We start from the raw sequence: 10,931 nt of genomic DNA, 5'->3' as shown, positions 1-10,931 counted from the left end.
GAAGCAAGCACCCAACCTAGCAACACTGTGTATGTGCTGCCGAAGCAAGCACCCAGCCTAGCAACACTGGAACACTGCTGTGATAGAGATGAAGTTTTTCATATCCAGTGGAGATTCTTTGACAAATAGAAAACTTTTTTTTTTGGCTTTTTGAGACAGGGTCTCTCTGTGCAGTTCAGGCTGGCCTTGAGCTCACTTTGTAGCCCAGGCTGGTCTCAAACTGAAAACGATCCTCAGCCTCAGCCTCCTGAGCGCTGGGATTATAGGCCTGTGCCACCATGTCTGGCTTGGAAAACATTTTTAAGACATCTGTGTCAAGGTGGTTTTTTTAGGTCATGAATTGACAATATTTATGTATTTATTTATTTGTCTTTTTTGAGACAGGGTCTCATTATGCAGTTCAGGCTGGCCTTGAGCTCACTTTGTGGCCCAGGCTGGTCTCGAACTCTCAACGATCCTCCTGCCTCAGCCTCTCGAGTGCTGGGATTACAGGCATGCTCCACCACGCATGGCGACAATATTTATTTATAAATTTGTTTTTTTTGTGCTTGTGTGTGTGTGTGTGTTTGAGACAAGGTCTCACTATGCAGTTCAGGCTGGCCTTGAGCTTACTTTGTAGCCCAGGCTGGTCTTTAACTCGCAACGATCCTTCTCCCTCAGCCTCCTGAGTGCTGGGATTATAGGTGTGCACCACCATGCCTGGCTTTTATTTGTACATTTGGATATTTCTTTTTTTTTGAGACTGCATCTCGCTGTGTTGTACAGACCGGCCTTGAACTCACTGTGTAGGCAAGGATGGCATCGAAGTTGCTGTGATCCTCCTGCCTTAGCCTCCCAAGTGCTGGGATGACAGGTGCACACCACCATGCCTGGCTTGGATGTTCTTTTAGACAGAATGCACCCAAGTGTCAGCGATGGCTGTATTTGTTACAGTACTTTCTTGGTCACTGAGACATAATACTCACAATTTAAAGGAGGAAAGGTTTATTTTGGCTCAGTTTGTAGACGTTTTAGTCTATAGTTGGCTGGCTCCAAGGTGGAGTGGCCAAGTGAGGAGAAACAGCTCATGGCAGACCACCAAAAGCAGAGAGAGGGGGGTCAAGGGAGGAGGGAGGGAGCTAGACCCTTTCAGGCCACGCCTCCAGTGACCTACCTGCTCCAACCAGGGTTCACCTCCCAAATCACATTTAGCTGTGTATAAATCCTCGGTGGGTGAATCCACTGATGAGTATCACACCACTTGATCCAGTCACCTCCTAAAAGCTCCGCCTGTGAGCACAGGATACTGTGGGGGGACATCTAGATACAAACCATGACAACAGCTGAAAAAAAAGAATTTGAAGTTTTTCAGTTACTAGTCAGTTGATCTGAAATGTCAGAAAGATCTTTATGGACCATACATATTCTATGATGGCTTAATTGAAGATCTTTCACATTTAAAAAAATATGTCTTTTCCTTATAGTTTTCTAACAAGATTTCACCAATAATAATTGGAATAATAGTTTCTCTGTCTAACTTTTTATTTTTTTGGTGCAAGAATTCAGTTATTTCATAGCTTGCCAAAGTAAAGTCAGATCTTACTGAAAAACCCATTTTTGTAGACATTTAATTTCAGGTGACTAATTTTTACAGTAGTTTTTGGAAAAGGGAGCATATCAAATTTCCACCATATTTCCTGAAAGTATTTCTTAATATTGCCCACCTGACTGTCTTAAAAGTTCTTTTATGTAATGAAGAAGCAGTTCTTTTTTTCTGGCCCTGTTGCAGCAGACTGCGGCTCTCCCTCATCATAGTTTTATGCCACACTTTCTTCTGGACTTTTCCTCTGGGGACTGGCCCAGGGCCTTGCTCTACCACCGCTCTCCCACTGAGCTACATCCCCAGCCGGTTTTTATTTTCATTTTTTGTGACAGGCTTGCTAGTTTTCCAGGCAACTCCTGTTTCAGCCTCTGAAGTATCTGGGACTACAGATGTGTGTCACTGTGTTCAGCCCGATACTTTTCCTTTGCTACCTCATTGTTACTGTTAGCTTTTGCATCTAACTGTGTTTTTTCATCAGTAGTATGCCTTGACTTCAATTTAGAAAATCTGCCCAGTTATTTTCTTAGACTAGAAAAAGAATTATGTAATAGTTAAACTTTTTTTTTTTGACAGGGTCTCTCTAGCTCAGGTTACAGCTGCGATCCTCTTGCCTCAGCCTCCAGAGTGCTGGGATTATAGGAATGTCCCACCACATGTGGCTTAAGCATTTCATTTTAACTGCCTATTACAATTTATAGTAGATATCATTGTAAATTGTGATGTATGCACAAAATATTCAGATACATAATGCTGACACAATATAGAGAAAAAGGTCATTGGAATGAAATTAGTTGTTTACACTGACTGGATCAGCATTGTGCTATGTGAAATGGTAGAAATGATTTATGTGCCTGATGTCTGACAGTGGGTAGGAACATTTAGTGATGCAGTAGTTACAGTGAAATATCCTATCCAAACACTGAAGTTATGTTGAACAAAAAATACTTTAGTTGCCTCTTTTTGATTTAAAAATTTTTATTTTAAAATAGACTGATAAAGAGGTGTACCCTTCACCCAGTTTTCCACAGTGTTAACGTCTTGTGTAACTAATCCAGTATCAACACCAGGAAAGTTATATCAGTAAAATTCAGAGTTTATTTGGATTTCATGTGTGTGTGTACATGAACGGGTGTGTGTGTGGTTTTATCATATGTGTAGCTATTTATAACCATTGCTACAGTCAAGATACAGAATTACTCTATTACCACAAAGCTTGTGCTTTCCCTTTATAAGCATATATCCCTGCTTTCCTTTTTAAATGTTAATTTAATTTGAATAAAAATATTGGATTTTGATTACATTATTTTATTGGATGATGAAGACCTCAACCTTAGGCACTGTAAAATGTCTGAGATAATATGGTCACCTTTTTCTAAGACTCTTAACCCTGAGGTCTTTCTTTGTGAATCAGAACTAAATTCTAAATAGGTGGTTCCCTTTATGGCTCTTCTTCATTCTACATTGGCTATTGGTTCTTAACTATTATTTATTGATTAAGAGGATGTTCTAAATATAGTGTCCTCAATGTATTTGAAAACAGAGTAAGATATTTAGAGAGGAGGCATTGAAATACTCTTCGGTAGATGAGATACTATGTTTTATTTTTAATTTTACCTGTATTTATTTGTGAGACAGGTTCTCACTATGTAGTTTAGGCTGGACTTTGACTCACTTTGTAGTGTAGGCTAGCCTTGAACTTGCAGTGATTCTCCTGCCTCAGCCTCCCGAGGGCTGGGATTACAAGTGTGTACCACCATGTCTGGCAGATATTATGCCTTAACATAAAGTATTCATTGATAGTTTAGTTAAATATTCAGAGTCCACACAGAGATGGAAAAAGTCTGTTTATTCATTATTAAGTGAGATTTTATTCTAAACTAGTTTTAATGGCAAATGCAGATCTTCTGAATGCTTGTTGTATAATCAGGTCAGTAGCTTAACAGATTTTTACAATGTAGATGGCTTAATGCTGTGTAGAGAACAGGCAGTACATAGTGCACATGATTCAGCTGAGCAGTAAAAATAAAATAATCATAATTTTACGTCATGCCCTGTGCCACACAGTCTGTTGGGATAGCTATGGAATTATCTGCACTATTTTCTTTCCCATCATCCCCAAGCTGAAATATCCTAGAAAACTAGGGAATTTAAGAATATATCAGAACTGTACATGGTGTCTTGTTTAAAACCTTTTCTTTTGAATTCAGATGTGCCTCTTGACACGGACCTAGAAAATGAGAAAACATCTGCAGTCATACTGGCTGAGATGCTTGGAGGTGTGATCTGGGAGGACCTGTCTGAGTGCCTCATCAAGAACTGTTTGGTTTATTCTATTCCAACCAACAGCAGCAAGCTGCAGCAATATGAAGAGGTATGGGGCAGACATAGCACAGAAAGTTGTACTGTACTGTTGACTCCTGTTGCTCTCTTTTGTTTTTTCTTGCAGATCTTTTGCTGTTTAGTTACAACTTATAGGAAAATTACAAATAAGCAGTAGAAACAGATTCTCTAAAATTTCTCTTCTGGCTTCCTACTTCTCTGGGGGAGCATATTATTAAGTGTGTTTTCTTCTTTTATACTTGACCAGCTGAGTAGCCATTATGTAATTTTTTTTTTTTTTGCTGACTTTTTAGTACTTTCTTGAACACTAATAAGTATATTTATTTTAAAATTATTTGCAGCTTTACCAGAGTCAGCAATTTTTGTTGCAGATATTCTTCCTAATAAAGCTCAGCCTGGAAAAAGTGTATATTATTTTTTAAACCTACTATTTGGAGATTAATTCTAAGATCTAAGTGACCATCTTGGTTCTTGTTCTTTTCTATGCATTGGATTTGAATTTTAACATTTAATGGAATATGCAGACAAGTGACCATTTATATCCATGGGTCCAGCATTTATGGTTTCAACCGGCTGTAGACTGAAATATTTAGAAAAATATTTGTATATTTTTCTTAGTATTCCATAAAGCATATAGCAAAAGCAATTGTTCACATAGCATTGACAGAGTACTAAGTATTACAAGTAATGATTTAAAATGTATGGAGGAGGTGTGTAGGTTACATGCAAATACTATACCTTTTTATATGTAAGTCTTGAGCATCCATAGATTTTCGAATGTGAGGAGGACCTGGTTCCAAGCCCCCACACATACTGAAAGGTGATAGTATATAATTTTTTTTTTTTTTTAACTTTTTCTGTCTCAGATCATACAATCCACTGAAGAATTTGAAAATGCCCTAAAGGAAATGAGGTTTTTAAAAGGAGATACTACTGATCTGCTGAAATACGCTCGTAATATCAATTCTCATTTTGCTAATAAGAAGTGCCAAGATGTGATTGTGGCAGCCAGAAACCTAATGACCTCTGAGATTCACAATACTGTGAAGGTACCAGGGTTATATTACATTGTATTGAAAAAGCAGCTTATTTTTGAGACACTTGGTAAAGTAGCGGGGAGCATGACAGCTGCTGAGCTTGTAGAGCAAGTTATGATCTTCTGAACCTTAGTCTTAGCCGCTTTGAAGTAGTCCTTCTGGGCATGTCGGTGAATGCCTGTAACCCTGGTGACTCTGGAGGCTAAGCTAGAGGCATCGTAAGTTTGAGTTTAGTCTGGGCAATATAGGGAGACTTTCTCAAAAGAAAAGAAATGTAGAAGGACCAGGTGTGTAGTCCAGCTCTAGGATATTTGTGTAGTGTGTGTGAAGCCTTGAATTCCATCTCAGAAAAAGAGAAGAAGAAAATATGATCCTAATGTATATCTCTTCCTTTGGGTATTGTGAGATTCATATAAGTTAATGGACTTGAAAGCATAGTATGAATTTTAAAAGTTTACAGAAATGTAATAGATTTAAAATTATATACTTTTTTTTTTGAGACAGGTCTTGCTGTGTAGTTCACACTGCCCTTGAACTTTCTGTGTAGCCCAGGCTGGCCTCAGATTTACCACAATCCTCCTGCCTCAGCCTCCCAAGTGCTGGGATTACAGGAGTGTGCGACCATGTCCAGTTTAGATTTAAAATTAGACAGTCATTTGTTCTCATCTTTGTTTTTTGAGCTTTTAGTACACAATGTTGTGATGTGTAAACCTGTACTTTATTGTGTCCAGAGTGTATCATATTGTAAAAGTATTGACTTAATCTTTTAGGCTAATAGAGGGCCTCCTGAGTGCTGGGATTCCAGGCATGCATTACAACACCCAGCAACTTGATTATATTATTCTTTCCAAAATCCAATGGCTTCTCATCTCATTCAGAGGATGACCTGGTAGCCTTCCTATGACCTGTGTCTTGTCCCCTCCTGTCTCCTGTTGCATTCTGTCACTCTCTGCAGGACTCCCTGGACTAACTACTGAGCTTGGAGCAAGTGGGCTTGGAACATTCTGGCTGCAAGTACCCACATGATTTGCTGTATTTAAAGTGCTTCCAGGCTACTTTTAAAAAAGATTGTTGCTTCTCCTTATGTCCTATACCACTTCCTCCTTTATTATTCTTTATATTATCAAACAGTATTTTATATGAGTTATTTATTTACTGTTTCCTCTGTAAGAAGTAAGCTCCACCAGGGGCCAGGTTTTTGTTTTGTTCTCTGTTTTCTTGACTGTGGTATCTCTAGCACCAAGAAAGTACCTGGCACATATTCCTGTGTGTTCACTGTTCAGCGGTTTGGTAACTGTTCGGTAATGAATTAATACATGTCTCCGTTACCTCTATTACAGTTCCTCGATGCAAACAGTATTAGTACTGAATAGCTCTGTGACTCAGTCTTTTTTTTTTTAACAGTCTGGGGATTTGCATCGCACTATATTCCTAGCCTTTTTTGCTCTGAGACAGGGTCTTGCTAAATTTCCCAAGTGGGACTCAAGGTTATGATCCTCCTGTCTGTCCCAGAGTACTGGGATTATAGGCCTGTGTTGCCATGCCTGGCTATAGGTTTAATCTTTTAATCTGATTGGAGTTCGCTTTCTTCTTCTGAGAGATGCTGAACTACATAAGCTCGAGCTCCCCACTCAGGTAGTTCTGCATTGTAGAAAACTGCATTTTTCCCCTGAGTACTGAAATCCTAATATAGCTTTCTCTAGCTCAGGTTTCTCAGGAGTAGAACTGTTGACATTTTAGGCCAGATGATTTTGTGTGTGGGGCTGTAGTGGGGGATGTTTGTTTAGCAGCATCCTCGACCTCTATCCTCCATTTGTTGGATGACGGTGCTACCTCTTCTAGCTGTGACAACCAGAAATAAAACCACACATTGCTGCAGTGGTCCTTGGTTGAGCGTGACTGCTCTAGATTGTAACCTGGTTCTTCCTCGTGGCATTTAGGTCCAGGAATGAGACCTTCTAAGCTGCCCAGCTTTGAACAGCTCCTCTTTCCTTTTCTAAAAACCATTTTCAACCTAATTACTTTTCATAGTTTTTGTCTAAATTTTAAAACATTTTCCTATATATACTATTTTCTCAAAAAATCTATAAAGTTGTGGTTTTGTTATGTGTTTTTATATTGTTTTGGGTTGTGAAATAATTTACTAGTGGCACTATTGTTAAACACCAAACTAATAACTTGTTACCAGTAGGATACTACATTGTAAAGATAAAGCAGTGTTTTCAAGAGATACATGGCTAGCAGGCAGGCAGTACAGGTTTTTTCTGAAGTGACAGTCTTCCTGTCCACAAGGTGATGATCCTGCCAGCCATTCAGAGCCACACAGTGCTGCTCCTAGCCATGACCTGGGAAGGGTGTTTGGAGCTTCTAATTAGTTGGAGATGACTGCTGCTGAAGAGGTTTTGCAGAGCTCAAATTCTTCACTCATGGCGGGGGGGAGGTCAATTTTTAAATTCTTACATTTAGAAATCAAGATATAGTATGTGCTTTATACTACCAACCAAGCGTAAAAAGTATGCACTCAAAGCCCCAGACAAACTCTGTGGATAATGCAAGACATATAGTATTTGTAGGCTTGACTTAATGAGCTCTGCTGATAGTGTAGCATCACAGAAGATGGAGACATCATTAAAAACTAGCTACTGAATTAGCTCCAAATAAGCACAGTTCATGTAACTAAAAACTAGATGTTTCCCCAAATATAACATTATTTATAGCCTTAATGCTGATAGAGTTCTTTATTTTATTATTTTTATTTTATTTATTTAATTTTTTGAGACAGGGTCACGGTATGTAGCTCAGGCTGGCCTCAAACTTGTAGCAGTTTTCTGCCTTAGCCTTCCAAGTGCTGAGGTCACAGGTGTGTGCCACCATGTCTGTCCAAGAGGACAGTTCTTTAATGTAACAAATGATTTAGGTACATAAGTCAGAAGTTAGTCTTTCTGTATCCCCGTTCTCTCCCTTCCTTTCTTCTGCCCTCTTTTCCCCCTCCCTCCTCCTCCTCTTTCTTTCTGTATTACTGAGGATTGGCTCCAGGGCCGCATGCATGCTAGGAAAGTGCTGTAGCACTACGTTACATCCCCAGCCCTTTTTATAATTTTATTTTGAAATAGAGTCTCCCTAAGTTGCCTGGATAGGCCTCAAACTTGAGATCCTCCTGCCTCAACAAGATTACAGACATGCACTCTACCTGGTTAATAGATTTCGCTTCTCTTTTTTAGGGTGCTTTAAACAACGTATTTAATTGAAATGCCATACACTGACTTCCATTTATTTTGATACATCTTTCTCTTATGGTGATTTAAAGGGTCTTCAAGTCAATATAAATATTTCATAAATATTTGGCCATTTGGGTATATACCCACAGAAAACTGCAGTGATAATCGTTCAGCGGAAAAAAAACACTGAAAGGTAAAGACCTGACACAAAACTAGGTAGAATAAGAATCTGCTGCAAATATTTGTTTCTCTGAGGTAAAGACACCACACACCTGTTTAATTAAGAAAACCGTCCTTACAACACAGGACAATTCTTTGTTTTTAAGCAGGGCCTAGAACACTTGCTGTTAATTAGGTGCCAAATGGTAGAGCTACATCTCCAGCCTGTGCCATGGATTTGTAGGGAACAGGTTCCAACAACTCAGGCTCCTTCCCATTGGGTCTCACAAAGTGTACTTCTCTGGGTGGGACAGGCTGGTGCTTTGGTTGAACTTAGTTGCCTTTCCCTTTGGCTTCCTTTTTTTTCCCTAATCATTTTCCTTGACACATTTTAGGAAGCTGTCTTGACTCTGAGTGTTTAAATACGCTCAATATGCACATTAATCCTCTTGGCAAGTATCTTGCCCTTAACTTGGCCTGTTTACAGCAGTGCCAACAGCATGCTGGGTAGCATTGTAGACTTTTCCAGTTTTGCCATCGTGACATTTGTGTGGCGTTGCTTTTGCACGTTACCCTTGATGTCTACAGTGTCACCCTTTTGTAGAATTGCATGTATGTGGCCAAAGGAACAGCCCCATGTTTTCTAAAAGGCCTAGAGACAGGGTTGCACTCCTCTTTCCCTTTGTGTTAGCCATTCTGGCAAATTACTGGAACATGGTGGTTCCGGCTCAAAGGCAAGGTTTCTCCTCTTATAAGAAAAAAAGTTAAAACAAATACAAACTATGGTATTTACACACCTTTTTTGTTGTCTTTTTTGAGACGATCTCACTATGTAGTTCAGGCTGGCCATGAGCTCACTTTGTAACTCAGGCTGGCCTCAGACTTGCACCGATCCTCCTGCCTCAATCTCCTGAGTAGTGGGATTATAGGTGTGTGGGGATGACAGGTGTGTACCACCACACCTGGCTCATAACAGCTTTGAAATTATGTTGGAACATTCCCAACAAATCATTTACATATAAGAATTTAAGGATTAAAGAATCTAAACACAGTCCAAACAAGAAATATTATGGATCCTTACATTCAACTTGATGCACTTAGTTGCTGGCCACTTAGTTGCTGGCTTTGAACTCACTTTGTAGCCCGGGCTGGCCTCTAACTCAAGTGCTTGGGTTACAGGTGTATGCCACCACCCCCAGCTAGACTTGGAACACTTTCTATCACAAATTTTCCTTACAGTTTAAGTATGTGCAGAGCACAGCTATTTTTGCAGTGGGAGTAAGGGAGCTTGCTCCCTCTGTTTGCATAATCTGTTTCTCTTGCTCTTAGCCCTGAGGCATCTTTGAAAAGCAAAGTTTAAAAGCCATTATTAGTGTAGTTTACTCATTGGTTAAGTGATTTTGTTAAAAGTTAGGTTTACAGAGTCACTGTTTTCAGGTTCACTGCCTAATGTTCTTTCCCTTACTTCCAACAAAGTGGGAATGCTCATTCTAAGTAAATTTTAGGGAGAATTATTTTTCGTTTAGGTTTGGAGGTTTTTTTGCTTTGTTTTGTTTTCATACAGGGTCTCAGTATGTAGGCCAGGCTGACCTCAACCTCACAAGGATCCTCCTGCCTCAACCTCTCAGTGCTGGGATTACAGGCGTGTGACACAATGCCCTGCCAAGTTTTTTTTTTTTTTAAGAGGGGAATACATCAGCTTGAACAGGTTTTCTCTTAAGTTATATTCCTGGTGTAGAATAATTTGTTGGATAATTACAAAAACTTACTAAAGGAACAGAAAATTATACTGGTTTTAATAGTCTAATAGTTTAAGAGAGATGATTTTGAAGGTCTTTTCATTCACATGAAATCTTGGACAAGTTGCACAGTTTTGCTATTTCTAAGATTATGAGCTTTTGGAAGGACTTCACAGTAAAGGGCATTGCTTCTTTCTTACGGTATGCTCTCACCTAAGACTGAGTTGTTGTTAAAATAATGCCATGTCTACTCAATTCTTTTAATTACCTTGTGGAAGTGCAGCTTTATCATGAAAACAGCTGTTGTCTTATACCTTGCTGTGTGCTTTCATTTGAATTATTCTGGCCTGGCAATTGCAAGGTCGTGAGTTTGATTCCCAGTACCAAAATAAGTTATTCTGAAAACAGTGCATATTCTGTTTCTATGTTTGAATCTTAGATTGGTCCTGATTCTAAGATAAAAGTCCCAGACTTACCCAGTCCAGGTGAAGATGACAAGCTAGCAGTGCAGAAAGTGTCTACAGTTCAGTACGATGGAGCAGAAAACTTAGAGCCTGAAAATACATTGGACCAACATTCCTTTTCTTTGCCCACATGCCGTATCAGTGAATCAGTGAAGAAGTTAATGGAGCTTGCCTATCAGACTTTACTAGAAGCAACAACCAGCAGTGATCAATGGTATGAATTCTGAGTTGTCTGAAAATGCCAGTGACTCAGTTAAATGTTTTATCTGACTAGACATTTTTTTAGAAGGTAATTTGGAATTCTTTGGGTTTTCTTTTCTTTTTGCCTTTTTTGAGACAGGTTCTCTCTGTGCATTTCAGGCTGGCCTTGAGCTCACTTTGTAGCCCAGGCT

General features: G+C 39.3%; 1 protein-coding gene across 1 annotated transcript in view; it reads left to right on the top strand.

The window, feature by feature from the left end:
- Window positions 1-10,931, top strand: part of Zw10 (zw10 kinetochore protein) — a 36,316-nt gene that overhangs the window by 14,025 nt on the left and 11,360 nt on the right. The window contains exons 8-10 of the mRNA XM_005378148.2: window positions 3,790-3,953; window positions 4,789-4,971; window positions 10,515-10,753. Coding sequence (XP_005378205.1) covers window positions 3,790-3,953; window positions 4,789-4,971; window positions 10,515-10,753 — 586 coding nt within the window. The remainder of the gene's footprint in view (window positions 1-3,789; window positions 3,954-4,788; window positions 4,972-10,514; window positions 10,754-10,931) is intronic.

This window comes from Chinchilla lanigera, unplaced genomic scaffold (assembly GCF_000276665.1).
Source record: "Chinchilla lanigera isolate Chin_1 unplaced genomic scaffold, ChiLan1.0 scaffold00011, whole genome shotgun sequence".
Taxonomy (NCBI): Eukaryota; Metazoa; Chordata; class Mammalia; order Rodentia; family Chinchillidae; genus Chinchilla; species Chinchilla lanigera.
Note: the sequence above shows the minus strand (reverse complement) of the source record. Positions and strands in the feature narration are given on the sequence as shown.